This window comes from Pleurodeles waltl, chromosome 6, assembly GCF_031143425.1.
Source record: "Pleurodeles waltl isolate 20211129_DDA chromosome 6, aPleWal1.hap1.20221129, whole genome shotgun sequence".
Taxonomy (NCBI): Eukaryota; Metazoa; Chordata; class Amphibia; order Caudata; family Salamandridae; genus Pleurodeles; species Pleurodeles waltl.
The window spans coordinates 1,572,612,624-1,572,638,908 of record NC_090445.1 but is presented as its reverse complement, the minus strand read 5'-3'; the positions used below and the strand labels follow the sequence as shown (position 1 = coordinate 1,572,638,908).

General features: G+C 41.8%; 1 protein-coding gene and 1 long non-coding RNA gene across 10 annotated transcripts in view; one reads left to right on the top strand and one right to left on the bottom strand.

Annotated features, from left to right (window-relative positions):
• Window positions 1–26,285, bottom strand: part of GRIN1 (glutamate ionotropic receptor NMDA type subunit 1) — a 775,019-nt gene that overhangs the window by 284,192 nt on the left and 464,542 nt on the right. For all 9 annotated transcript variants that reach the window (XM_069241305.1, XM_069241308.1, XM_069241309.1 and 6 more), the window contains one exon: window positions 10,680–10,798. In XM_069241305.1, coding sequence (XP_069097406.1) covers window positions 10,680–10,798 — 119 coding nt within the window. The remainder of the gene's footprint in view (window positions 1–10,679; window positions 10,799–26,285) is intronic.
• On the top strand, window positions 13,123–16,990 carry LOC138302170 (uncharacterized). The gene is made up of 3 exons (XR_011205321.1): window positions 13,123–13,167; window positions 13,312–13,451; window positions 16,892–16,990. It is a non-coding gene; the product is annotated as an uncharacterized lncRNA (long non-coding RNA).

The window sequence follows — 26,285 nt, the reverse complement described above, 5'->3', positions numbered from 1 at the left end:
GACTATTCAGCAACAGATGCTGAACATGCAACAACTGTGAGATGATAATCTGGCTCTTTGGCAAGCCCTGGTGGCTAGGGCATCTGATGCTCCAACTGTCTCTTCAGTAACACCACATTTCTCAGGAAATCCAAATAAATTGAAGGAGCACTTGCATTCCTTTACAGTCTTCTTTGCTTCCTCTCAGCTCAATTTTTGCCAGACAGAACCAAGGTCAGTTACCTGATAAGTGCCTTGTAGGGTTCAGCCCTGGCTTGGGCAACACCCTAGTAGTCACAGAAGATCATTGTCTGCCGAATTACTGCACCTTTCTTTCAACCTTCAAACAAATGTTTAAAAGACCAGACCTTGAGTTCTCTGCTGAAGATGCTCTGTGCTATATACAACGAGGAAGCAAGACATTTTGACCTACATTACTCATTTTTGCAAGTTGGTGACAGAAGCTACATGTGTTGAACAAACCTTAGTTACTATGTTCCATAGGGGCCTTAAAGTGGAGATTAATGACAAATTGGTCCATTCTGTCCAAGCCGACAACCTCTCCATGCTGACGGATCAGGCCTTGCATATTGAGCACTGACTGTGGGATTGTAAGTCTGAAAAGGTAGAGCCCGCTCCTCTTTGGCTTTTGGTAGTACCAGACCATCAGTACATAAGGTGGAAGCTTCCTCCAAAGAGCCCACCATCCCTTCTAGTGAAGAACTGATACAAACTGGTCTGGCCCATGGACTTCCTACAAAGTCCGAAGAGAACACCAACATAAGCACAGGCTATGTATGTACTGCAGATAACCAGAGCATCTGGTTTGAGCCTGTCCAGTGCATCCCCAGAAGATTTCCAGAAACACCAGGTCCCATCCCATGTGGAGGAGTAAAGGATGGGAAGACCTCAAACCCCTTTTGTTGGAATGTCTGGGAAATACAAAGCCTCGCTTTTTCTCCTGCCTTTGTCTGTGAATATCCTGAATGGAGGAAGGGAAAGAATTTTGGCACTCTTAGACAGTGGTGCCAGTGGAGTGTATTTGGATGAAGACTGGGCCCAAGAGCAAAAAGTTCTCCGTATCACTAAAGAGATATCTGAACAAGTGCACAATACTGATGGCACACTCCTGGTTTCTGACCCTGTCAAAGAAATGGCAAGACTCTTGACAGTGACTTTTGGAAACCATCACAAAACTATTTCCTTTGATCTCATTGCCTCTCCTAATCACATAGTTATTCTAGGGGTTCCTTGGATGACACAACACAATCCGTACATGAACTGGGAAACCTGAACTATTTCCTTATCCTCCCATGCTGTCACAAATGTTGTTATTCCACTGAGGATTCCTGGGCCCCTAAAGAGCTTGACAAACCTCGGGGAACTGACTCAAGTACCAATTGTTTTTGATTAACAAAAGGAACTGTTTTTGACACCCGATCTGAAATTTGATTGTGCCATTACCTTTGAACTTGGAGCCATCATTCCTCATGGAAGGATTTACTCCCCCTCTCCGAGAAGGATACTCTAAAGTTATGCCTGGAGGAGAACTTGGTGCTTCCATGATCTTTGTTCCTGAAAGGCTGAACAAATGAAGACCTTGCATTGATTATAGAAGACTAAATATAATCACAGTAAAGGATCAGTATCCATTGCCTCTAATCAGGGATATTTTAGAATTAGTCAGAAATTCTAAGGTCTTCACTAAATTGAACGTATGCAGTGCGTACCACCTTTCATGCAACAAGGAGGGAGGTGAGGTAAATACAGCCTTTAGAACGCCATTCAGGCTTTTTGAATAGCTTCATGCCATTTAATTTAAGTGATGTTCCAGCAGTCTTCAAATGTTAAAGGGCCCATACATTTGCTGACATGTTTAATCAATTTGTGATCGTCCATCTCAATGAAGCCTAGTGTTCTCCAGAGTCCCCCTTCTGCACCATCAGCATGTCAGCCAGGTATTACTTATACTACATAATAATCAGTTGTTTTGAAAGCTGAAGAAGTGCAAATTTGACCAAACTAAAGTAGAGTGCTTGCAGTATCAGATTAACAGATTTCTGCCATTTTGGATTAGTCAACTTCATCTAATGTTAAAGAAACCCGATATTTCTACAGGCAGTTTGTTGGAAACTTTGCCCAGTTAACTAGTGGAATTACCTGAATCTGAAAGAAAGGCATGATCCATGTTTCTAAGGGGATGGGATGATCAGGCTGAGGAAGCCTTCTAGGTTTAAAGAAGGTCTTTACTCAAGCACCAAACTTGCGTCATCCAGATGCCACTAAAAAGTTCATTGTGAAAACCAGGGCCTCAGACTGGACCATTGGAGCTGTGCTTCTACAATGCCAGGAAGATGATGGTCTTGAACACCTTACTTTTTATCTGTCCCATATCCTATCTGTAAGAAACTGATTTACTGGTTGAAGGGGTGAAACCCTACTCAATCAGCAACCGCAAAACCTGTCACAGTGAAGCCACAAGTGAACCCTCAATTAACTTGAGCTCAACCTTGTGTGGTTTAGCAAAGAGCACTCAGGCTTAAATCAGACGCAACGTGTAAGTATTTCTGCAACACTTTAAAAAGTAATAAAATGAAAATACCACACAGGAACAGTCCCACTTCAAATTAGAAATATAGAGTGTTTATTAATAAATAAAAGAAAGCCCAAATGACAAATTAAATCAGTAAAACCATAGATATCCATTTATAAACATTTCAGTGAAATCAGAGCCCAAACATCACAAGGCGGCAAGGGTGGACATCTGGTTGTGCCAGACCAGGACAAAGTCACAAGTTCAGGCCAACCACTATGGAGCGTGGGCCAGCTAGAGGGACTCATTTAGGTCTTCTGAACACACTACCTTAATCCTGGTTGCAAAGAGATGTGCAGCCTCATGCTGAGGATGTATTGCACAACAGAGGAAAGCGAGGTCTGGTATAGATAATGGTCATGCAGCTGCATTTCCAGGAAGCTGTGTAGGGTGATGCAATGTATTTCCGTGGAGATGCATTCTGCAGTTGTTGTTCCAGCGATCTGCTTTAAGCAATGTGGAGTTCTTCCGTGAAGATGTGTCCTGCAGCAGCAGTGCCAGTGGGCTGCTGTAGGAGATGCAGAGTCCTTGCATCGGAGAAGTCCAAGCAGCAAAGGTAATGCATTGATTCTTCTCGGGGTTGTGCTACGCAGCAAAGGAGATACATTGGTTCTGCTGGTCCACAAATAGCTGACGGAGCACCTTTTAGGAGTCCAGTACTGGGGTGGCACCACTTGGCAGGGTAGGACCCACAGCTGCAGAGTACGGGTGCTTGTTAAAAGGGACTAGCCCTTGGAGTCACTCTGGTGCTCCAGGGTACAGGTCGCAGGTGCAGTCCTTCGCATCCAGGCAAGAGGGCAGCAAGGTAGCTGGTCAGCACAGAAGGGCAGCAGTCGAGCAGGTGGCAGTCTTTTCAGCAGCACAGCAGCCCTTCTTCCTGGCAGAGTCTCCCACAGGTCCAGAAGTGGACTAAAGAGTTGGGGTATGAGATCTGACATTTATACCTGGTGCCCACTTTGAAGTAGAAGAAACTTCTTGAGGTTTTACCCCCCCCCCGAAGTGTCACAGGATCATAGAACTTAAGCACAAGGACACGCATGCTGTAAGGTAATTCTATGCAGTATTCCAAGTTTAACAGCATTCCAATGCTCTTTTAATTTGTATAATGTCCACAAACACTCACATATTCATCAAAAAGAGAAGGGCACTATTATGCACACTGTTCTGGCACATTTGCACTGCCACACTGGTAAAAATAAATACTAAAGGGCACATGTAGTAATTACCCACAGTTTGCTGGGATATTACTTTTTCTGTACGGCACTATACACTAGAGTCTAAAATGTTATTAGGCAAGCATTAAATATATGCTTTGTTATTTACAGCCTTGAAAAAGCCCACAGCTTGCAGACCACTTAAGGGGTGAACATGTGTTCACTGTTTTTGATTCAGTACTAAGGCGAATCACAGCTGTACTTGATTTGTTATCAAGGAGGATTATGAAAAAACACAACTCTGTAATATTTGGTTTATCATGGATAATTCACAGGATTATGTAGTAGGAAAGTGTCCTTGTTCTGGTATGGTTACCCCTACTTTGTGCCTGTTGTCAGCATGTTTTTGACTGTGTTCACTAGGATCCTGCTAACCATGACCCCAGTGACTGTGCTCTCTCCCTTTAAATCTGGTTGCTTGGACCACAAACACCCCACATTTGGCATGCTGGTGCCCCATTATAAGTCCCTAGTATATGGTATCCAGGTACCCATGGCATTGGAGCACCAGGGGTCCTTCATGGGCTGCAGCGTGTCTTATGCCACCCATGAGAAGCCCATGCAAAGTGTATCTGCACCCTTTTCCCTACAGGTCTCTGCACCAGGTCACTGTAAGTCAGCCCTATGGTAGGCCCTTCTAGCCCAGAAGGAAGGGTGCAGGTATCTATGTGTGAGGGCACCCATGCATTAGCAGAGGAGCTCCCATGAACTCCGGCTCCATTTTCATGGACTTCGTAAGTGCAGGGATGACATTTTACGCGTGTACTGGACATAGGTGACTACTTATGTCCAGCTACATAATGGTAACTCCACACCTGGGCATGTTTTGTATCAAGCATATCGGAATCATACCCCAATACTGTTGCCAATATTGGAAGTATGATTCCATGCACTTTGGGGGCTCCTTAGAGGACCCTCAGCATTGCTCATACCAGCTTTCTGGGGTTTTCCGGGCAACCCAAGCTGCTGCCACCCCTCAGACGGGTTTCTGCCCTCCTGCTGCTTGAGCAGCTCAAGCCCAGGAAGGCAGAACAAAGGGTTTCCTTTAGGAGAGGGAGGCAACACCCTCTCCCTTGGAAGTAGTTGTTTCATGGCTTAGAGGGGTAGCCTTCCCAAACCACTGGTATGCTTCGAAGGGCACATCTGGTGCCCCCCTTGCATAAACTCGTCTGCAACAGTTCAGGGACCTCCAGTCCCTGATCTGGCACGAAACTGGACAATGGAATGGGGAGTGACCACCCCCTGCCCATCACCACTCCAGAGGTGGTGCCCAGAGCTCCTCCAGAGGGCTCCCTAATTCTGTCATCTTGAATCCAAGGTGGGGAGAGATCTCGGGGATCATCTGAGTGGCCAGGTCAGGCAGGTGATGTCAGAGCCCACTCCTGATAGGTGGTCACCTGGCTAGGTGACCAATCCCCCTTCCAGGGTTATTTCGGGTCTCCCTCTTGGGTGGGTCCTTAGATTCAACATGCAAGACTCCAGCAGGAGTCCTCTGCAATGTTTACTTTGACTTCTGGCCCCTGGAACTGCAACTGGAATCCACAGGAACCTACGATCTGCAGCAACATCAACGACTTTGCCCTGCAACATTGTTTCTCCGGCTCCTTCCAGCAACTGCAACATTTCCCCGGCTGTGCATCCTCTGAAGGCAGCAAGTCTTCAGCCTGCACAAGAAGCAAGAAGGAAACTCCCTTGGAGTGAAGGAGTCACTTCCCTGCATCCACAGGCATCAACTGCAATGATGACTGGCTGCATAGATCTCCTCTCATCCTGAGCTGCATGGATCCTGCACCACAGGTGGTGGTCTGGAGTGGTCCCCTTGGTCTTCTCTGCCAGCTGTCCATCTTTGGTGAAGGTAAGCCCTTGCCTTCCCATGCAGGACAGTACCCCCATGCACCACGTCACTTGCAGCTACCAAGGCTTGTTGGCATCGCCTCCGAGGTATCTTCAGGCTCTGTGTAGCCCCAGCCCCCAGCGCTCTACCCTGTGACACACACCCCTCTGTGTGCTTCTCCTGTGACGTCGAACATCTCCTCAGGTGTGCTGCATGGGCCTCTCTGCGAATCCTGTGCTCCTTGCCTGTGGGTCTTCTGTGGAGGCTGCCTCCTCTTCTTTGGACTCTCTGCACAGCTGAAGGTTGCCTGGGACTCCCGCCATGGGTTGATTCCTCCTTGGAACTTGCGGGTCCCCGGCACCCCCACTTTTCCTCCAAACATGACATTTGCCTTTGCCAAAGCTTGTTGGTGGTTTTTCCACACCAAAGACTGACTGCAATCCTCCATCCGGCGCGGGAAGTCGACTGCATCACAGAGAAACTCTTCATTTGCTCCAGTGCTGCATTGCTGACCGTCTTCATCTCCCCGTCGACCAACTCCTCCATCCACAGATGGGTGGGTAGTGGCTCCTGCCACCTTCCTCTTCCAGGATCCACCTTTGGTTTCTTGCAGTCTTGTCTGGGTCTTGCAATATCCTTCACTGAAGTCCTGTGGGTTGGTTTGGGTAGAACCAGTAAATTACCTCTTTCCTCCTGGTCGCTAGGGGGAACCCAGTACTTACATTTGGGGGTTCCTAGTACCTCCAGCTACCTCTTCCGATTCCACTTCCTTGGGTGGGGACCTGACCTTCACATTCCGCTTTCTTAGTATGTGGTTTGGTCTCCCCCTAGGCCTTCAGTAGTGCCTATTGCTTTTTACTGTTTTCTATTACTTTTAATGCATATTTCCTGATTGTTACTGTACAGATATAGGGGGTGATTCTAATTCTGGCGGGCGGCGGAGGCCGCCCGCCAGAATTCCACCCCCATAATACCGCTCCGCGGTCAGAAGACCGCGGAGGGTATTATGAGTTTTTCCCTGGGCTGGCGGGCGGTCTCCAAAAGACCGCCCGCCAGCCCAGGGAAAAACTCCCTTCCCACGAGGATGCCGGCTCGTAATCGAGCCGGCGGAGTGGGAAGGTGCGACGGGTGCAGTAGCACCCGTCGCGTATTTCAGTGTCTGCAAGGCAGACACTGAAATACCTTGCGGGGCCCTCTTACGGGGGCCCCTGCCGTGCCCATGCCATTGGCATGGGCACGGCAGGGGCCCTCAGGGGCCCGCGACCCCCCCTACCGCCATCCTGTTCATGGCGGCTTTCCCGCCATGAACAGGATGGCGGTAGGGGGGGTCAGAATCCCCCATGGCGGCGCAGCAAGCTGCGCCGCCATGGGGGATTCTGAGGGCAGCGGTAAACCGGCGGGAGACCGCCGGTTTACCCTTTCTGACCGCGGCCAAAGCGCCGCGGTCAGAATGCCCTGCGGGGCACCGCCGGCCTGTCGGCGGTGCTCCCGCCGACCCTCGCAGAATCAGCCCCATAGTGTATTTACTAACCTACTATTGTGGAATTGCCTAACTAGTATTTTTAATAATTGTATCACTCATACAATTGTGGTTCTTTCATGTGTGTAAGTGCAGTGTGACTACAGTGGTGTTGCATGAGCTTTGCACGTCTAATAGATAAGCTTTGGCTGCTCATCCACAGCTACCTCCAGAGAGCCTGGCTTCTAGCTACTGCCTACACTTCACTAATAAGGGGATACCTGCTCACCACACACCAGGCCAGCTTCCTACATTGGTCGGAGTGGTGGGATGTTCTGGAGGCCCTGCAGAAAGCAGGCCTCGCTATCAAGGCCTCTAAGTGCCTGATAGGACAGGGGAATGCTATATAATCTGAGCCTCATGGTATGTGGAGGCCAGATTCAACCACTGCAGGTGAAGACTCAAACCATTTTGGATTGGACTTCCCCTACTAACCAGACCCAGGTGAGGCCTCACTGGGAACTACAGGTGGTTTATTAAGAACTATGGCTTCATTGTAGCCCCTCTTAATCACCTCATCTCAAAAAGGATGCCTAAAACATTTTTGTGGACAGCCAGCTGTCAAAAAGCTTTTGAGGATCTTAAACAGGCCATGTGCTCTGGACCTATTTTAAGAAGCCCTGACTACTTTAAGTAGTTCATAGTTCAGGCAGATGCTTCTCAGATAGGGGTTGGGGAAGTTTTGTCACATCTTAATAGAAAGGGCCAGGAACAACTTGTAGCTTTTATAAGCAGAAGGTTGACCCTCAGGGCCTAGCAAGTCAGTTGTTCCAAGTTTACATCTGTTGGAGAACTTTTCTGCATCTCTCCCATCAGCAAGCACCTGAGAGAGTGTGGCCCGGGTCTCCTCCGGGACTTTAGGGAGCACTTTTGCAAGCAAATCCCATTGTGTATGGAAATTAGTCCCAATGGACAATGCCAAATGCCAATGTCGTGGTGCCAAACTGGTGGAAGAGAACATTCTCTTACCAAAGATGTACAGCCTCTTTGATTCCCTATCCAGTGGAGTGCTAGTGCATGCATCAGGGTGAATTAGGGATGAGGAGGTTTGGACTACGAAACTCTCTGGGGTGATGTGTTGGGTAAGGAAACTGGAATCCCCAGGAGTGGGGATATGGTAGTAGGCAATCGTCCTATTCACAGGAACTCATGCACAGGGATTGGGCCATGCCCTAAGTACGATGTCCTTAAAGGCTTTATTAAATGGGAGTAAAGGTTCTGAGGAGGAAACTCCAGGCTGAAGACCCTCTGTGAAAATGTTAGTTTTGACTGCCACTGAGAGTAGGTTAAGGTCCAGGATATCGGCTGCTGTGTGGACAACCATAGCAAAAATGGCTCCCTCCTCAGTAGCCACAGTAGGAGGGGAAACCAAGCCAGTATCAAATGAGATGTCTAACATACTGGTCTCAACCAGTCTCTCATGCAAATTGTCCTCCTCAAATGGGTCCTCTCCATAAGGGTCTATAAACCCCACACCTCCCAAACGTCCCCCTCTCCAGGCCTATGCATTAAATAAGCTATTGGCTCTGCTCTGGGGATGATGTCCTCAGTCGACACTGGATGTGGCATCAGATGACATCCATCCAGCTCTGTGTCAGAGTCGGGTATGACAATGGAGATGGCACCATCTAGGGGCAGCTCCAGGGGCATCAGTACTGGAGCGGGCACTGAGGAAGGTCTTGGTTTCTCTGGTGAGTCCGCTCTGGATCGAGCAAGGGGTTTTTGGGGCCTGACTGGTACTGAAGAACCTGTCGGTGTAGGCCCAAGGTTCTCCAGCGGGGCTGGGCCACCTAAAAATGAGGCACACGACCTCATAAAATTCTTTAACCTGGGCGGGAGTTGCTTTGGAAAAAATGGGGAAGCACAGAGCAGACCCAGGTTTAGACCCCCGCTGACTCATGGGGCTAGAAGTGCCAACACTCCTTCGTCTTATCAGAGGACATGAAGTCGAAGAACTTTTGGGCATCTTTGACTTCTTGTGTTTGTGGGACTTACCCAAATTCCCTGATGTCTTTGAGTGCAACGAGGAATGTTGTAACTGGCTCCATGAACGGGAACTCCCATGCAAATGGGACCTCAAGCGTCGTGAAGTTGAACAAAGTCAGGCAAAGAGGAGCTTGAGGAATACCTCCCTCAGTGCCTTCATGTACATGGCACCGCAGTCATCACACGTCTAGGAATCATGCCACAGCTCCAGGCACCATAAACACACCAAGTGGGAGTCTGACACTGAAATTTGCCTGTGGCAGGTTACACATGGTGTGAAACCAGTTGGTTTCTTAAGTGACATTGTCACACCAGGGGGAAGAATCACACAAAAAACAGTCCACAAATTAATGGAAAAGTCCAGAAAACGATTGAGGGGTAGCTCAATCCCGCTCAGTGCTTTCTAGGGTGGAAAGGAAAGAACTGACATCAGAGCACTCAGGTGGCACCAATATAGGTACCATGCACATCACTTCCAGTGTGCATGACGCCAATGACGCTGATGCGAAACCGAATGATGACACCTACCAGCACATTGGGGTACTGCTCAAAAATCTTCCAGCTCCAGTCTGATGCCTGGGGGATATTCAAAGGTGAGGAATCTGTGTCTAGAAGTCTCTCTCAGATAAAGCCTGTACTGATTTCTTAATAGGATCCCAAGGACCTTTCGAAATCTGAACAGATCATCCATTATCTCCAGTCCCTCAGAAATATGTAGTGTACAAAAGTTGTCAGGCCTGTGGTGCTTACTTTTTTGTCCAATATGATTTCTGTATTACCTATGTTCCTAGCATTAAGAATACTTTAGCAGATGCTCTGGCCCCTTAACCACAGAAATAAAGAGTATTTTCAGTCAGAAAAATATTTAAATATACTCCTACTCTTAAAATATATCCAGTGAATGAAAAAAGGTTCAGGTTTGGAGTGATTTTCAATTAGAAATAAACCAACTAGACAGAGCTCAGTGCCCCATGATTCCATTACTAAGAGTCAGAAAAAAGAACGGTCCTAACTAACATCTATGGGGCATGATGGGGTATAGAAGGAACAGTGAGGCTTTTACTTTTATAGGCACAGTGCCAGTTCATGTACACATTTCATTTGCAGACTATCTGCTAACATTGCTCGACATTCCCATTTTATTCCTTTCTGAAAAACATTTGTGAAACAGTTTTTTTAGATTCTTTGATTTATTTAGTGATGATTTGTATTCAACTGGATGCTTTAAAAAAAATTAAAATTAAATGCAATTTGGTCATTGATAGCCTTTTTATAGACTGCCATCATAATTACTTTCATTGTTATGGCACTCCTCTCTCTAAAGAGAGACATCACACAGTTGTACCAGTTGTACTCATGTGGCTCCTCATTTCAATCATTGATTCAAAACAAGTCAGAACTAAATGTGACCTGCCAAGAAATCACCAATGCCTGAATATATAACACTTGTTTCCCCTGCTTTATTATAATGTTTGTTAGTTATAAAGCAAAACTATTCAAACTGTGACAAGAACATGATAGAAAGACACAGTACACCTCTAGAATAGTACTCACCTAAAGCGGTCCAGTAGATATAACATCACAGCCACAACGTGCACTGAAAGTCCAACGAGAAGCCACAGAGTACTCTGAAAGGGCTGCATAAATGAGTCCAAAGTACTTCTGGGAATTTCCTAGGAGAGCAATACATTGGTATTCAGTAAATTAAAACAAGATGTGAATCATGGCATCCATAAATCATCCTGTGAAGCGGACTAAGAAAAAAATATACAATGCAAAATACCCAACATTGCAATTCGTAGTAAAGCCTGAGTAACTTCCAAGCAGTCTATCATTATGTTGGCCAGGGGATTCCCACCGCACTGAATTGTTATGCATCTATATATGAACGTGATAAGTCACACAATAATGCATGTGAATATGCCAGAGGAGGCACTGCACCAAGAGTGGGCACCATTTGGCAATGAATGCCTACAGTATATCAGGGTTTATAACCATTATGCCAGCATAAGCAGTACACAGTAGTGGGCATCGTCAGGCCAAGAACACCAACCATATGTCAATAAATACCATTTATACCATTATACGTTATTAGATGTGCCCCGTCACCCAGTAATCCCAAATGCATTTTCAGTTTCAGATAACTATAACTGCTGAATTTCTATGGTTTTGTGTGTATAAAATCTGTACCTAACTATATCGCCCCTGTAACCTTTGTTTTATTCAGTGAAATTCTAAGGTTTTTTTTTTATTCTATTCCTAACTGTAACTTCAGTTAACTAATATACCTTTTATTGACACATTCATTCTTATTACATATATATTTAAAAACCTATTGAGGTAAGGTTTTGTGGGTCTGTGAGAGGGTGTGTGAGTGGTTGTGTGAGGGTGGAATTCGGTGTGTTAGTGGTTGTGTGGGTTTGTAAATAGTTATGTGAGTAAGTGAGTGAGTGGCTGTGTAGATCTGTGACTGGGTGTGTGAGTGGCAGGAAACAACCTTTACAATGTGTTCATCACCACGCAGTACCTTTCCCTTGCATCCATTACCACACAATTACTTTACCACGCATATGCCTTTACCACACATACCTATACCATGATATAGTAAGTATATGCAAGGTTAGAAAATTTCAATATATGTACATATTACCTACCGGCAATAGCCAGTAAGTAATTATAGTTAGGACCGACTTTTCCCATGGATGAAGCATTTTTAGTTTTGCTAATAACTTTAGCGTTGTTTGATGAATCTTTACAAAAGTTTCTTTAGGTGCTGTCTGGAAATGTTTGCAGTGATTCATCAATTGGGGGCTGAGATAAAGTGTGTGGGGGGGGGGGTTCCCAAAACTATTTTTCTGTATGCAGTGAGTATGGGGATTTTGCTATTTTTATACATGGCCACAGCCCGAACCTCTGAAAGCAATTACACTAAATTTGGCAATAAGGTAGATTTGGTCTAAAAAGAACCCTTTTCATAAATTGGTGTAAATCTGTTCAGTCGTTTCAGAGTTATTAATGGAAACAAATATAGATATCTAGAGGTGCAGATCCTTCACGGATCTATAGCCCAATGGGGGAAAAAAAACTCATATAGCATACCCTGTCTGCACACTGCCCAAGGCCATGTCAATCACCGCCGCACACGGCCAAAGGCATAGTGTGGCGGTGGTTGTGTTAAAGTATGGTATTTATATATTACCCTAAGTTAACAAAACCACAGAAATGCACTGAAAAAAATAAAGGTTACAGAAACCCTATAGTTAGGTTAACGTTTTAACCACACAAAACAATAGAAATGCAGGAGTTATATTTATCTAAAAAAAATGATAACTTGTGATGTTAAGTAACTTTAGGTCACAAGTTATCGTTTCTTAAAGTAAGTAAAACTATAACTATACATATAACTGCTGAATTTCTATGGTTTAGTTTTTTCCAGTGAAAAAAATATATACATACATAGATATAGATATATATATATATATATATATATATATATATATATATATATACATACATACATATATAATGCAGTGCACTCACAGGAGATTTGAGAACTCTTTCCTTTGGAAGGTGTGTTTTTGATCGTGAGGGCAGCCGGAGCCTTGCTCGAATCACCGCATTTATAGCCCCGGTGAATACTGGCACCTTTGGTGATTTATTTGACTTTTATATCTGGGGCTATCCGCAATTCTTAAACTATTGGTAATTGGATACCACAGTTAGCGGATACTGGTGATCTGCTGGTATGTGCAGTAAGTGAATTCTATGGTTAATGGGATAGACCTGGTGACCTGGAACTGAATTGGTTTTGGAAGTGAGTTTAATCACAATATTTGCTGTGGTAGGCACATGCACTCTGCAGTTGAAATACAGTTTGCTTACATTCTCCATTCATTATCAGGAAACCTGTTTGTCCTGCCATGTTCAACATTACGAGAATACGAAAGCAAGCGGCTCTGTAATCGACATCCAGCAGGCAAACTGATACATTGTTGCACATGATCCAGCAGTGACGGCTTGAATCTCAGCGTCTGGCAGCCGGGTGAGTGTTTGGCAACAATAAATAATTTCAAATTGTCAACTAAAGGGCAGCCCAGTTCAGTGTTGCCTATGAACTAGCAGGAACAGCCTGCATTTTGTCAAGTACTGGAGTTAACATTTAATACGTTTGACAATTGATTTCCAGCGACTAGTCCAGTTCCCCGTCTGTGGATCGAGTGGGAAGGTGACCTCCGGAGTACACATCTCATTGCAATCAGATGGGTACGACACACCGAAACGAGTGCTGCCCTGCAGCCTGGAGGGCTCATGTGATGCCTACTCCAAGTAAGTGTAGAGTTCCTTTTTGTTTTGCTTTGGGGACTTTCACATTGAGACCACTGAAATTAAGTGCTTTTTTTGAGAAGTGACCATTTTGGGATGTCATGGCAGCAGAAGGTTCTACTGGGAAAGAAAGAAAGGAAGGGGGGATCCAGATTCAGTTAAAGTTTGATAAATTAGAGAAGTTCAGTATAAAATAACTATCTAAATGGTGGGAAGCGGAATCCCTACAAAAGTATGTAGAAGTGAAAGAGTACAGAGAGGATTAAGAACTTTTAATACACCTACATATGAGAATCCAGACCCTGAAATGTTGATAGAATGGGCAGATAACTCAAAAGATTTCTCAATGACTACAATGTGCATAATAATCAAATATGCATTAAAAGATAGAGTGAAATTACTAGCAGAGATTGACAAATTTAAACAGGAATTGGGAAACTTGACACCAAGGAAACGTTTTGATGAATTCTTTAAAAACCTGGACACTAAAATGAGTAAATTAGAAACAGAAATTATGAATACAAAACAGCATACATTTATTAGAGATTATAAGGATTATCAAATAGGGCGTATTTTGACATTTCACAGAAATTATTATCATTTATATAATGAAGAAGAACCTATAAGGGAGTCAAGCACATTGGGAGACCAACAACCCGGCTGAAGTGAATACTCAAAGAGCAATGCCTCAGATGCATTAGATACAACTCGCACCCGGATGGAACAAAGAAGCTCAAGACAGAATTTTTTTAATCAGTTCCTGCTTTTAAATCAAAGTAGGACAGAGTTAAAAGTAGAACAGACTTATAAAGGGGGCGAAAGAGGAAGCAGCAGAGGGAAACAAAGCACCAAAACAAGATCCGTGAGCAGGACCCCAGTGGGAGTAAAGACAAGGGGCCAAATAAAAGCACCATGAATGTGTTAAATCTTTCTAATCATAATTTGACTAAGGAGGAAATCAACTTGTTATCTCTGGGCTTATCATTTTGTCCAACAACTAATTTTAACTATGTTCAAAGTAGGGTGGACTTGTTACACTTTACAAGAAAATTAAAGTTGAAGAAATGGTTTGATCTTAAGCCTAGAAGTTTTGGAGCCGATAAACCCTACTGTGACCTTTAGTGAACTACAAATAGCTGATATTGATCTACTGCAGACTTTGATGATCTGAGAAGACAATGACTCGCAGCATGAGGATCCTTATCTTAATTTACTGAATTAAAATATTGAATTGGGTGTAAATGATCCGACTAATTTCAAGCCTAAATGAACCTTTTTGTCCATGATATCTTGTGATGCCACTAATGAGTTCGAGAACGTGCGGTCAAAGATTTTAAAAACATTAGGAATGTACGTTCACAGTTGCATACTAATTTAACCAAGAAACAATTTTAATTAATTGAGGGATTAAGAAGGGATCCCGAGACTGTGATACGGAAGTCAGACAAAGGTGGGAACATTGTAGCCATGTCAAAGGATATGTACTTAAAGGAGGGTAGAAGACAATTGGAGGATGCCACTTGCTATACCATTTCTAGTAAATTAGAATGTAGGGAAGCTGAACAAACATATGTAGAATTATTAACTAACTGGAAGGATAGGGAACTCCTCAAATGGGAGGAATTCCTTTTTCTCAAACCAAATAATTCAATAATTCCAGTCTTGTACCTCCTCCCAAAATTGCATAAGAATGTTAAAAACCCTCCTGGAAGACCAATTATATCTTCTATAGGTTCTCCCTTAGAACATACATTGAGATATATAGACCACTACTTGAGGCCATTTGTCCTAGCTCTGCCAGCTTACCTTAAGGATACTAGACACTTTCTGACTATCATTGAGGGCATACATTGGGGAAAGGAATATGTCCTTATGACAGTAGATATTACTAGCCTCTATACTAGTATTCAACATGAAATAGGATTGAAGGCATGCAGTCATTTGTTTCAAGCATGATCTTTGCCCGACATCTTACATTTAGGAATGTTGTTAGACATGATAATGTTTTGTTTAAACAACAATTTTTTTGCTTTTGACAATAAAATCTATAAACAGACTTGATCTATTCCAAGCTATGCCAATTTGGTGGTGGGCTGGTGGGAAGAGAGGGTCCTACATGGCTACCCAGAATTTGAAGAAACAATCATGTCATGGGTCAGATTTATTGATGAAATGTTTACAATTTGGCAAGCGGATGAGAGTTCTACAAGAAATTTTGTAAGAAAACTGAATGGAAATTATTGAAATTTACAGTTCACTGAATCTATCAGTAAAGAGAGGGTTGAGTTTTTGGATGTGGAAGTTAAGGTCAGAGGTGAAAAATTGGAAACAACATAGGGCCATATGTACGAACACATTTTCCCATAGACACAGAATGGGTAAAACCCTTTGGTACATCTAGCCCATTGTTCTTTAAATCTACAGCAGGCAACAGTATTTTATTTTCCACAAGTGCCCACCCCAGAAACCTATTTAATAGCATTCCATATGGTGAATTGTTGTAAGCTAAAAGAAACTGCAGCTCACCTAGTGCTTTTAAAATTGAGAAACAAGTGATGATGAAAAGATTTAAAGAGAGAGGCTATTCGAATGAGACAATAAATCAAGCTGTGAGCAAGGTAGAACGAACATCCAGACAGAATCTACTGTGCCCTGAGTCCACACCACAGGGAGAGGTGTCCAATGTTTTGAGATTTAGCACAACTTTTTCGAATCAAGCACCTAGAGTGAGAAAAATATTAGCAAAACATTGTCACACTCTACACACTGATAACACTCTTAGCAAATACATCAATCCCACCACTCAAATAACCTGTAGACGGTCTCGCTCATTAAAAGATGCATTGAGTAAAAATTTTATAACTGAACAAATTCCCCCTGAACAAATGCAAGGCTTTTTGTTGCTGTAAGAACTGCAAAGCCTGTAAAAAAAGCCATGACATCAAGAAATTTAAAATCCCTAATACAGCTAAGGAATTTGTCATCAGAAAACACACCTCATGCAATACAGAGAATGGAGTGTATTGTCTGATATGTCCTTGTAGGCATATATATGTGGGAAGTACCATACATAAAGTCAAAAATGGGTGCTGGAACAAATGAGAGCTATGACACATAATGATGTTACATACCCAGTCGCTAGGCACTTTGCAGAAACCCACTGGAGAAATTCTAGTTTGCTACAATTTGTGCTAATTGATAAAATTGTGGTTAATACTAGAGGAGGTGATAGAGAGAGAGAACTGCAAGTGCTTGAATCAAAATATATTTTGCAGTTTGAGACACTAATGACTCAGGGATTAAATTCAGATGAAGAAATGGCAGTACATTTATAGTGACAAGGCATATACTGTTATGTTTCTGTACTTTTTTCTGTCACCTTTTTACTTCAACAGGATGATTAGTAACCATGATTTTAATCATTTTTTATTCTTTTCACTTAGGTCAATGCCTGGTAATGTGGACAAGCAAGAATGGTCTAGGAAACTGATATAGTCCTTATAAAAAAAGCCCACTTGGGCCAGTTATGTTCTTATGTGGGACAACAGCCCACTTGGGCATTACCTTGTAATAATTAGAATTTTTGACTATTATTCTGATTGTATAAGGATATTGTTTAGAATTATAATTATGACATATAATATTAAAAATGATTGGGCTCCAGTTCGAATTGGAATTTACCTATATCACAGGTTCGTAAGAAGGTTTTTTAGTAATACATATAACATTAGACAGGACATGTCACTTCTACGTTGTATGATGATGATTTAAATTGATTATATACATTTATCTAAGGATGACATTATGCATTACGTTTTCCTTTTATAGACAATGAATGGTAACTAGTATGTTTTCTGTAAAATACTATTCAAAGATGGAGCCCACGTTACTGACGTTACATTGGTCCTTTCACTGTTTCTAGTTTGTTTATATTTGTTTGGTAACTATACTCTCGTTACTCCCGTTACCCATGACAAAGGTCCATTGGGACCAAAATGAGTTGGGCGAGGCCTGGAAAAAACTAAACTTTTGCACGCACAGAAGATTAGAGAATTCTTTCCTTTTGAAGGTGTGTTTATGACACACACACACACACTCATATATATATATATATATATATATATATATATATATATATATATACACATATTGATATATATTTAGAGAGAACGAGAGACAGTTATTACAATATGGATAATTTTGTGTAATAAGGACCTATATTGCCATCAAGGGATTCTGGTGAGATATATAAATCACGAGGACAAAGGCCACCTGAATGTCACCTGAAGATGGCTTAAAGCTGTGTGGCACTTTTTAACTGCTAAACCACTATGACTCTAGAAACATACTCAAATGTTATTAGGCGTGAATCAATGGCATTTCTGTTAGAATTATTTATTGTTTTACAAGAAGATGTACAGACAGGTCAGAGGTACAGCTATGGGAACCTGCTTCACCCGAGTTATGCTAATTTGCATATGCGTTGGTGGGAAAAGCAGGTGCTGCATTACCAGTGTGCATGAATGGGAGCATTGTGTGGTCTGTGGACTTGATTTACAGATAATCTATTTGTTCATTGGATGGGGTCTATTGAAAGTGACAATGATTGAATAGATAAAATTAACATCAGTGTTTTGAATTAACAGTTTACTAGTCATATTAGTGCACACTAGGTTCATTTTTTTGATTTACCTGTGCATATGCAAAATGGAAAATTGCAAACTAACTTTTTGGGAAACACAAAGTGGGAAACTTCATCTTACATGCATCCAATTTTTCATCCTCACAGTCTTAAATGCAGCATACGATATGTAGAAAATCTGTGCATACAAAGGAATTGTAGTGATCACTATGAATTACACAAAGCGCAGGATGAATTAGCAAACCACTTCCAACAGAGAGGGTATGGCAAAAATATCAACCAAGAAGCAAGATAAAAAGTTAACTTGATCAATTATGAAAAACAATTATTTGCTAAGAAAGTTTAATCCAAAATCAAGAAACTGTAGTATGGATTGATTACAGGTTACAGCCAGAACCATGTCACCACTAGGAGGATTGTATCCAAACATTGGCACCTTATAAGAGTGACCCAGTCTTAGGTAAAACAAATCCACAATAAACAATTTATTACTTTTAAGAGAGCAAAACCTATGAGGCAAGACCTGGATAAGAGCAATCCACAAGTTGCAGAAAGTAAAATATGGTTAAAAAATCCTGTGGGGTTTAAAGATGACAGAAATCTACGGCATGCTAATATACCATTATTAAAGCATAGGTTGTTTCACTGTTGTGTAGCTATTTTAGCCATGTTTTAGACACGTTGTTTTAAGCTAACTAGGCCTGCCGCTGGCACTTTAACCCTGTTACAATTTATTCAGTACTATACTTCAATCAATGAGAGCCAGCAAATTAGAAATAAAGGTTCTTAATTCCCAATTTCTTAATTTCTCTTTTTTTAGATAGAAACTGTACATTTTATGGATGCAAGAGGTGGAAGAACCTTTTGGGATATACTAAGGTATACAAGTATAGCTGGTGCAGTAACAATAGCAGGTGGTTAAACAGACCTTCAAGCATGCATTTTGAAGAAATAGTTGATGGATTTTTTATCTATAGGCCCACTGGGGCTTGATTTTGCAGTAGTTATTAAAAAGGAATTAATTAATGATCTAGAAGTTTCACTGCTAATATTACCCTAGTTTTAATTTGAGGATATGTAATTAATTTAGCAACAAGTTCTAATCCACACTGGAGTTTTTCAATGAATTGCGAGCTGTATTTTGATTTAGATTTTTGTAAATTGCATTGCATATTAGTTTAAAAAGCTTCAATGTATTTAATTCAAATATCAACCACTGCTGTTGTACACGTTACAACAATTTTGATATATGTAATTCAATTAATATGTATGATTGTTGGCATCCCTGTAACAGTATGTCTTTTATGTTTATTTTTAACCGGCAAGTGATTGCTCTTTAAAATATACTACCAATATGGTGCTGGCTTCATGAGAATAAGGCCATTGGTGGCGGGCTAAACACATTACGGTAGAATCGTAAATAAATTGCATTATAGCAACTCGTAAGTGTGTCATACTAACTCCTTATTCAGACACAGATATTGTCATATTTGCTCTGTTTCCTCTGACACCCCTCGCTTTGATATTATATATATATATATATATATATATATATATATATATATATATATATATATATATATATATTCTGTTATTCTTTTTCAATATAGTGATTTCACATGCTTGAGTTCTCTGAATTTTAAGGTGGTACCTAAAGATAAATGTGAGTTATGAGTATGACTTATAATACTTTGAAAATGGTGCATAAATTAAAGATATAACTATAAGAGTAAAATGGTGCATAAATTAAAGATATAACTATAAGAGTAAAATTTCTAATATTTGTTTTGTTTAAGATGGGTTTCCAAACAATAACTGATCTTTAACCTTTTTTAACCTTTTTTGTGAATTTCAATGGTTTTTGTAATGTTATTAAAAAATGTGTGATATTGGAACAGTTTAGTGGTGTGAAGTGGAGTGTTTTCAAGTGTAGTATGGTAGAATATAGTGGAGGGTAGGGTTGTAAATTGTACTGTGGTACACTATATTTTGGTATACTGGAGTGGAATAAAATGGACTTAGGTATACTGGAGTGGCATACCTAGAGATGGCATACAGCGAAGTGATGTAGAGTGGAGTCCCATAAAGTGGAGAAGCGCACACTGAAGTTGGAAACAGTAGAGTGACGTATATTGCAGTGACATAAAATGTAGCAGCGTGCAGTACAGTGGTATACAGTGAGATAGCATAGAATGGATTATGGTAAAGTGGAGTTATGTCCTATAAATATTGTAGAGTGTATTTGTGTAGACTGTAATAAGGTACAGTGGAGCTCTTTACAGTGGAGTGTTGTATAGTGTTGTATAGTGTAGGAACATATATTAGATTATTGTATGCTAAAATAGCATACAGTCGAGTGGTGTACAGTGGAGGGTTGTACTGTGGAGTGAAAAAAACTGGAATAGAGTACATCGGAGTGGGGTACAGTGAAGTGCCATACAGTGAAGCGTCATGCAGTTGAATAGAGTACAGTGGGCTTACGTAAAGTTGAGTGTCAACTTTATGTAAGCCCACTGCTGCATATTTTGTAGTGCCATACAGTGCAGTGGTGCAGACCAGAACAGCGTGCACTAGAGTGGTTTTGGGTGTAATAAGGTAAGGTCCAGTGGAGTATACTGAGGTTGCCTAAAGTATGGTCCCATACAGTGGAGTAGCATACAATTAAGTAGTGCTTCCTGTAATGATGTTGTGTTCACATGCATTAAGTCTTGAGACGTACACTGGAGAGGTGTTCTTTAGTGGAGTGGCGCAGAATAGTCTTGTAAAGCAGAGTGGCATACAGTACATTGTGGTACACTGTAGGGTTGTATACTACATTTTAGTAGAACTGAGAATTGTTGATTGGAGTAGCATACACTTGAATAGCGTACACTCCAGCAGTGTATCATAAAGCAGGGCATAGTAGAATAGCATTTAGTCGAATAGTGTAAAGTGTAATTGGATATAGTGGAATTGTGTACAGTTGTGAGCAGCACAGTGTAAGGTCGACCAGTAAATTGGCATACACAAAAATTACAGCAGTGAATAGTATAATTGTCTAGAGTGGTGTAGGCTGGAGTGACGTACAGCAGAGTTGGGTTGAGTAGAGTGGAATCAGATGTTATCAATGATGTCCTTTTGAGAGATCATCAGTAATGTCATAAATGATGCAAAAGACCATGTCATGAGTAATGTAATGTGTGAGGTCATAAGCAGTGCATGGTGGGGATGCATGATATAGTTAGCGCTGCTAACTACAAAAGGTGAATTGATTTTTTTTTTTAGTTCAAAACATCAATGTTATCAGTTATTAGTGTCATATTCACCAAAACGATAAAAAAATTTAACCTTTGGATTTTTTAAGTGAAATTCTACATAAAAAAAAAACAGATCTTTTCATCACGACTAACTATAACATTACTTTAACCTTTCTTTCAGTAAATTTCTAGGGTATTTTTGACGGAAAGTAATATTTAATTATGATATATAAATCCAACCACACCCACCATACACTGCTAATTACCCCACCAATTATGGCACTCAGGACACCTTTAATAATATAATTGATAAAATCAATGTAATAATTGCAGTAAATGTTTTGACGAAAAAACAGTGTATGGCGAGGGCACCAGTTTTAGGGCACGAGTTATAGTTACTCGGGATAACTTTAACAGGTGAATTTCTATGGTTTGGCACATTTAAAATGTGAGCCTAACTATAACGTCCCTGTAACCTTTTGTTTTCCGAAGTGAATATATATATATATATATATATATAACTTACTGGAAGTCATCAGTAGGTAGTTATAGTTAGGGCCATGTTTCCATAGAAAAAGCATTTTTTGTCTTGCCTATATCTTTGGCACAGTTTGACGAATCTTCACAAACTTTGCCAGAAAAAGTGGCCTGGTGATTCTTGTTGCGCCTAGGAACTTTTGGAGTGATCTGTCAAGCAAGGTCCAAGAAAAGGGGGCCCAGAAATCTGTCAACACGTCTACAGCCTGAACCACAGGAATTACACCAAATTTGGCAGAAAGCTAGCTGCCAGTAAGTGGATTGTGTTTTTTTGTTATTTGGTGTAAATCCATTCAGTAGCTTAGGAGATACTTAAAGGGAAATAAATTTGTATATCTCTGGCCACAATTAATGATGAAATTCTCATATTTTTGCAAATACGCATGCAAAAAGAAGCATAGCAATTGGCTGACCACAACCTGACTAGAAAGTTGTAACTGCCATTTTATTTCACGGGACACAGTCCCCGGGAATGAGAATTGAAACTGAAAGTTGTATAAGGGGTCAGGGTGAAGGTACCCTGTCCCCAGGGATGTGGTATAGGTGTGTTTTAGGGGCAAATTATAGGTTTAATATAATTTTGCATCACAGCGCCCGATATTCATGAAAATTCATGAATTTTCACAAATTTCTGTGAATTATTTGCAAAATATTCACAATCATGGAAACATTTGAAGAAAAAAAATCAGACTCATTCGTACACTAACTCATTCACTCCTACATGCACTCAGAGGTTCATACGCCCACTCACACACTCACTCAGACACTCATGCACCCACTCAGATTCACTCATAGACTCACTCACCCACTTTCAGACCCACTCAAACACTCATGCACCCACCCACACATCCACTGACAGATACAGGCCCTGTGGCTTATCTGAGCTGCACACGGCCAAAGGCCATGCTTGGCATGGGGTTGGGTGGTTATAAGGGCTTGGATGCAAGGCCTCAGCCATGTGCAGAGGGGGTTGGAATAATCTATAGTAACTAAAATTACTTTATGTTAAAAACCATAGAAATTCACTGAAAAAAAACAAAGGTTACAGGAACGTTATAGTTAGGTTCTGAATTTACTCATACAAAGCCGTAGAAATTCAGCAGTTATAGTTTGAGTTCTTTCAAGTAAGGATAACTTGTGCCCTAAGGTAACTATAACTCGTGTCTTCGCCATGCACAGCTAATTACTCCACAAATTATGTCATTGATGAGATCTTGTATGGCATCTTTGATATTACTGCAACCTTTGCAATTACATTATCGATAAGAAAACTATGCATGGCAAGGGCCAGGGCAGGGACACCCTGACCCCTTAGCTCTGGTGCTGGTGTTAAAAAAAAAGCAAGAAAAATCAGAGGATCGGTGGAATTTTCAGTAGTTTTTTTTAAAAAAGGGCAGGGCGTTTCCTGCTCTTTTCTTTTAATTAACCCCTGGATGGACCAGGTCTCAGGGGCATTGTGGGGATATAAAAAGGAGAAATCGCACATGGCTCTCCTCCAAGGGCTTCTATTAGCCCAGGGGACTGCCACCTCTCCGTGCCAATCAGAAAGAAAAACGCAGGGGGGTGCATGGCCATCTCACCCCCTGGGACCACTATCTCCCCAGGACAAAACAATACCTTGATGTGGGGGAGGCCATATGGCCTCCCACAAAGCCCCGTGGACCACCACCACCCCGGGGCTGAATTAAATATGCATGTGGAGGTGGGGTGGCCCCCGCACGGCCCCCCCACAGCCTGTGAGCACCATCTACCCAGGGCAAAATATTGTTTTAATATGGGGAGGCTCTATGACCTCCCCAGAGCCCCAGGGACTGTCACCTCCCCGGGGCAAAGATAGAATTGTTTGTGGAGGCTCTATGACCTCCCCAAAGCCTCTGGGGCCACCACCTTCCCGGAGCTAAAAGAAAAGAATGAAGGGGTCCATTGTGGACCTCCAGCCTCGTTAACCACCACCTCCCTGGGGCAAATACAACATTGGAGAGGGGCTGCACAGCCCTCCTCATGGAGCCATTCTTGGCCCTGGAGACCGCCACCCCCCAGGGCATGCTCCTGCCTTGTCCTGGGGTGCCCACCCGAGGACATAGCTGTTTGCTTTTGCTTGGTGGGAGCTGAGAGCTCCCAACAAGCAAAAGCAAACATAACTCCACTTTCTGCAAGCGGGAGCTGTCAAACAGCTCCTGGTTGCAGAAAGCAGGGTTTTCATCTGTGCAAGGAAACAGGCGAAAATATTGATCCTTCAAGCAGAGAACTACTATTTCAAGCTGCTCCCTGCTTGTGGGAGCAATGCCGGCTCCCGCAGGAAGCGGGGAGTCGGCTAGGACCGTGGGGGCCTTGAGGCTACCCTGCGGCGCTCTCTGTCTCTCTCTTCTATCCCATAATGGGATGGAAAAGAGAGAAATTTTGTTATTGTAATGGTTTTGCTATATAATAACTTCAAAGTGTCACACCAGTAAGATGTTTGGTTTAAACCTTATAGTTCTTTTTTTTTTTTAAACACCACTCCTGGCCTTCTGGTAAAGCTCAGTAGGATGAAGGTTCAAGTCCTAGTATATCATACAGTGGGTCAGTCTATTTACTAGTGTTTTGAATGTTAAACATTGGTAGTGATGTAATATTTAAGTCTTTTTCACCAACAAAATCTTTGGCTGGAGTGTCAAAGTTATGTCTGGACACTATAGACTAAGGAGCCATCTATGGAAAAGTAGGTGAGGTCTCTGACCTTCACACTGAAGGCTGAGGGTTCCAGTCTTAGTGTGTCTCTGGTTGTTTGCCCACTTTAATTTCTTTTCAACTTTAAACGTTTAAGGTATATACTGAAAGTGATCTCACTCTTTTTACTGGACAATTACATTTTTCTTATCAATTTGTCCTTAAATATATAATTCTCAATATATAATTTATTAAAGTTTCAAAAAACTGTCTGGGAGGTTGCAGGGAATTACCCCAGCTGTGCATGACCAATGATTTTGGATGGCTCAGAGTTGGGTAGGTATAGGGGTTGGCCACAGAGCCCGGCCGCAAGCTGGGCTCTGTGGCAAACCCCTACCGTGCGCAGCATAGGGTTGGGTGGCTATAGGGGCTAGGCTGCAGGTGGTTGGATTAACATATAGTAAGGAAAATTACTTTATATTAAAAAACATGGAAATTCACTAAAAAAACAAAGGTTGCAGGGACATTACAGCTAAGAAACAGAAAAAAACATATAAATTTCACTTTAAATAAAAAGGTTACAGGGACATTGTAGTTAGGCTTTGAATTTACTCGCACAACACCAGAGAAAATCAGCACTGCACTGCTAATCACCCCACAAATTACAGCACTCATGACATCTTTGATAACATCATTGATAACGCCACTGTAACATCTGCAGTACAATTATTGATCAGATAACCTTGCATGGCGGGGCGCAAGCTATAGTTACTTTAGGGCGCGAGTTATAGTTACTTGATATTACTCTAACTAGAACTACGGAATTTCTCTGGTTTTGTGCGAGTAAGTTCAGAACCTAACAAGTGAAAAAACACACATATATATAAATGAGTATATATATATATATATATATATATATATACATATATATTCACCCAAATGCTGCTCGTTGTTACCTAATTCTATCAGGTGGGTGCCTCCTTCGTGCAAGCAGCACTGCACGTAATTAATGTCCAAACCAAGCAGCTCCACTACAGAGCCAGGGGCACTCTTGGATTCCACTTCCTCACCCCAGCATGACGCGTTTTGGCGAAGTGCCTTCTTCAGATGCCGGTAATTACAGGACACACGCCCACTAGTGTTTAAATACGTTTTTACTCCTCCTTCAATTAATTCATGATTACAAACAGACTTCATTTCCCATAATGCACCAAGCTGGATATGCTACCACTCTGAGTATTCTTAATTGTTTTTACACAGTCTCAATCATATTTTCTCTCAGTGGATTGTAATACCAAGAACATTTTGGTTTTGGGCACTTAGCTGTACTGTAGTGGCAAGTGCATTCCCAGCCTCCATGTATATCCAAGAGTGCCCCTGGCTCTGTAGTGCAGCTGCTTGGTTTGGACATATATATATATATATATTTATATAATAGTATATATGCCATAATGAGAGATGTAATACGTGATAAGCAGTGCATAGTGGGGGCGCAAGTTATAGTTAGCCAAGTGAGGTATAATTGGGGAATTGTATTTTTTGCAGGATTTTAAACATTAGTTTTTTGTGTTAGTTCAACACCCAACTATAATGCCTCTATAAACTTTGTTTTTTTCAATTAATTTCTACGTTTTCTTTCTTTTTACAAAAGTTAAAATGTTAGTACTGCACCTAACTATAACACATTTTCTCACCCCAGGCAATAGAAGATTATTTATTTAATATGATTAAAATATGAGCGCCATTCATAGTGAATGGGGTTCACACGTTTAG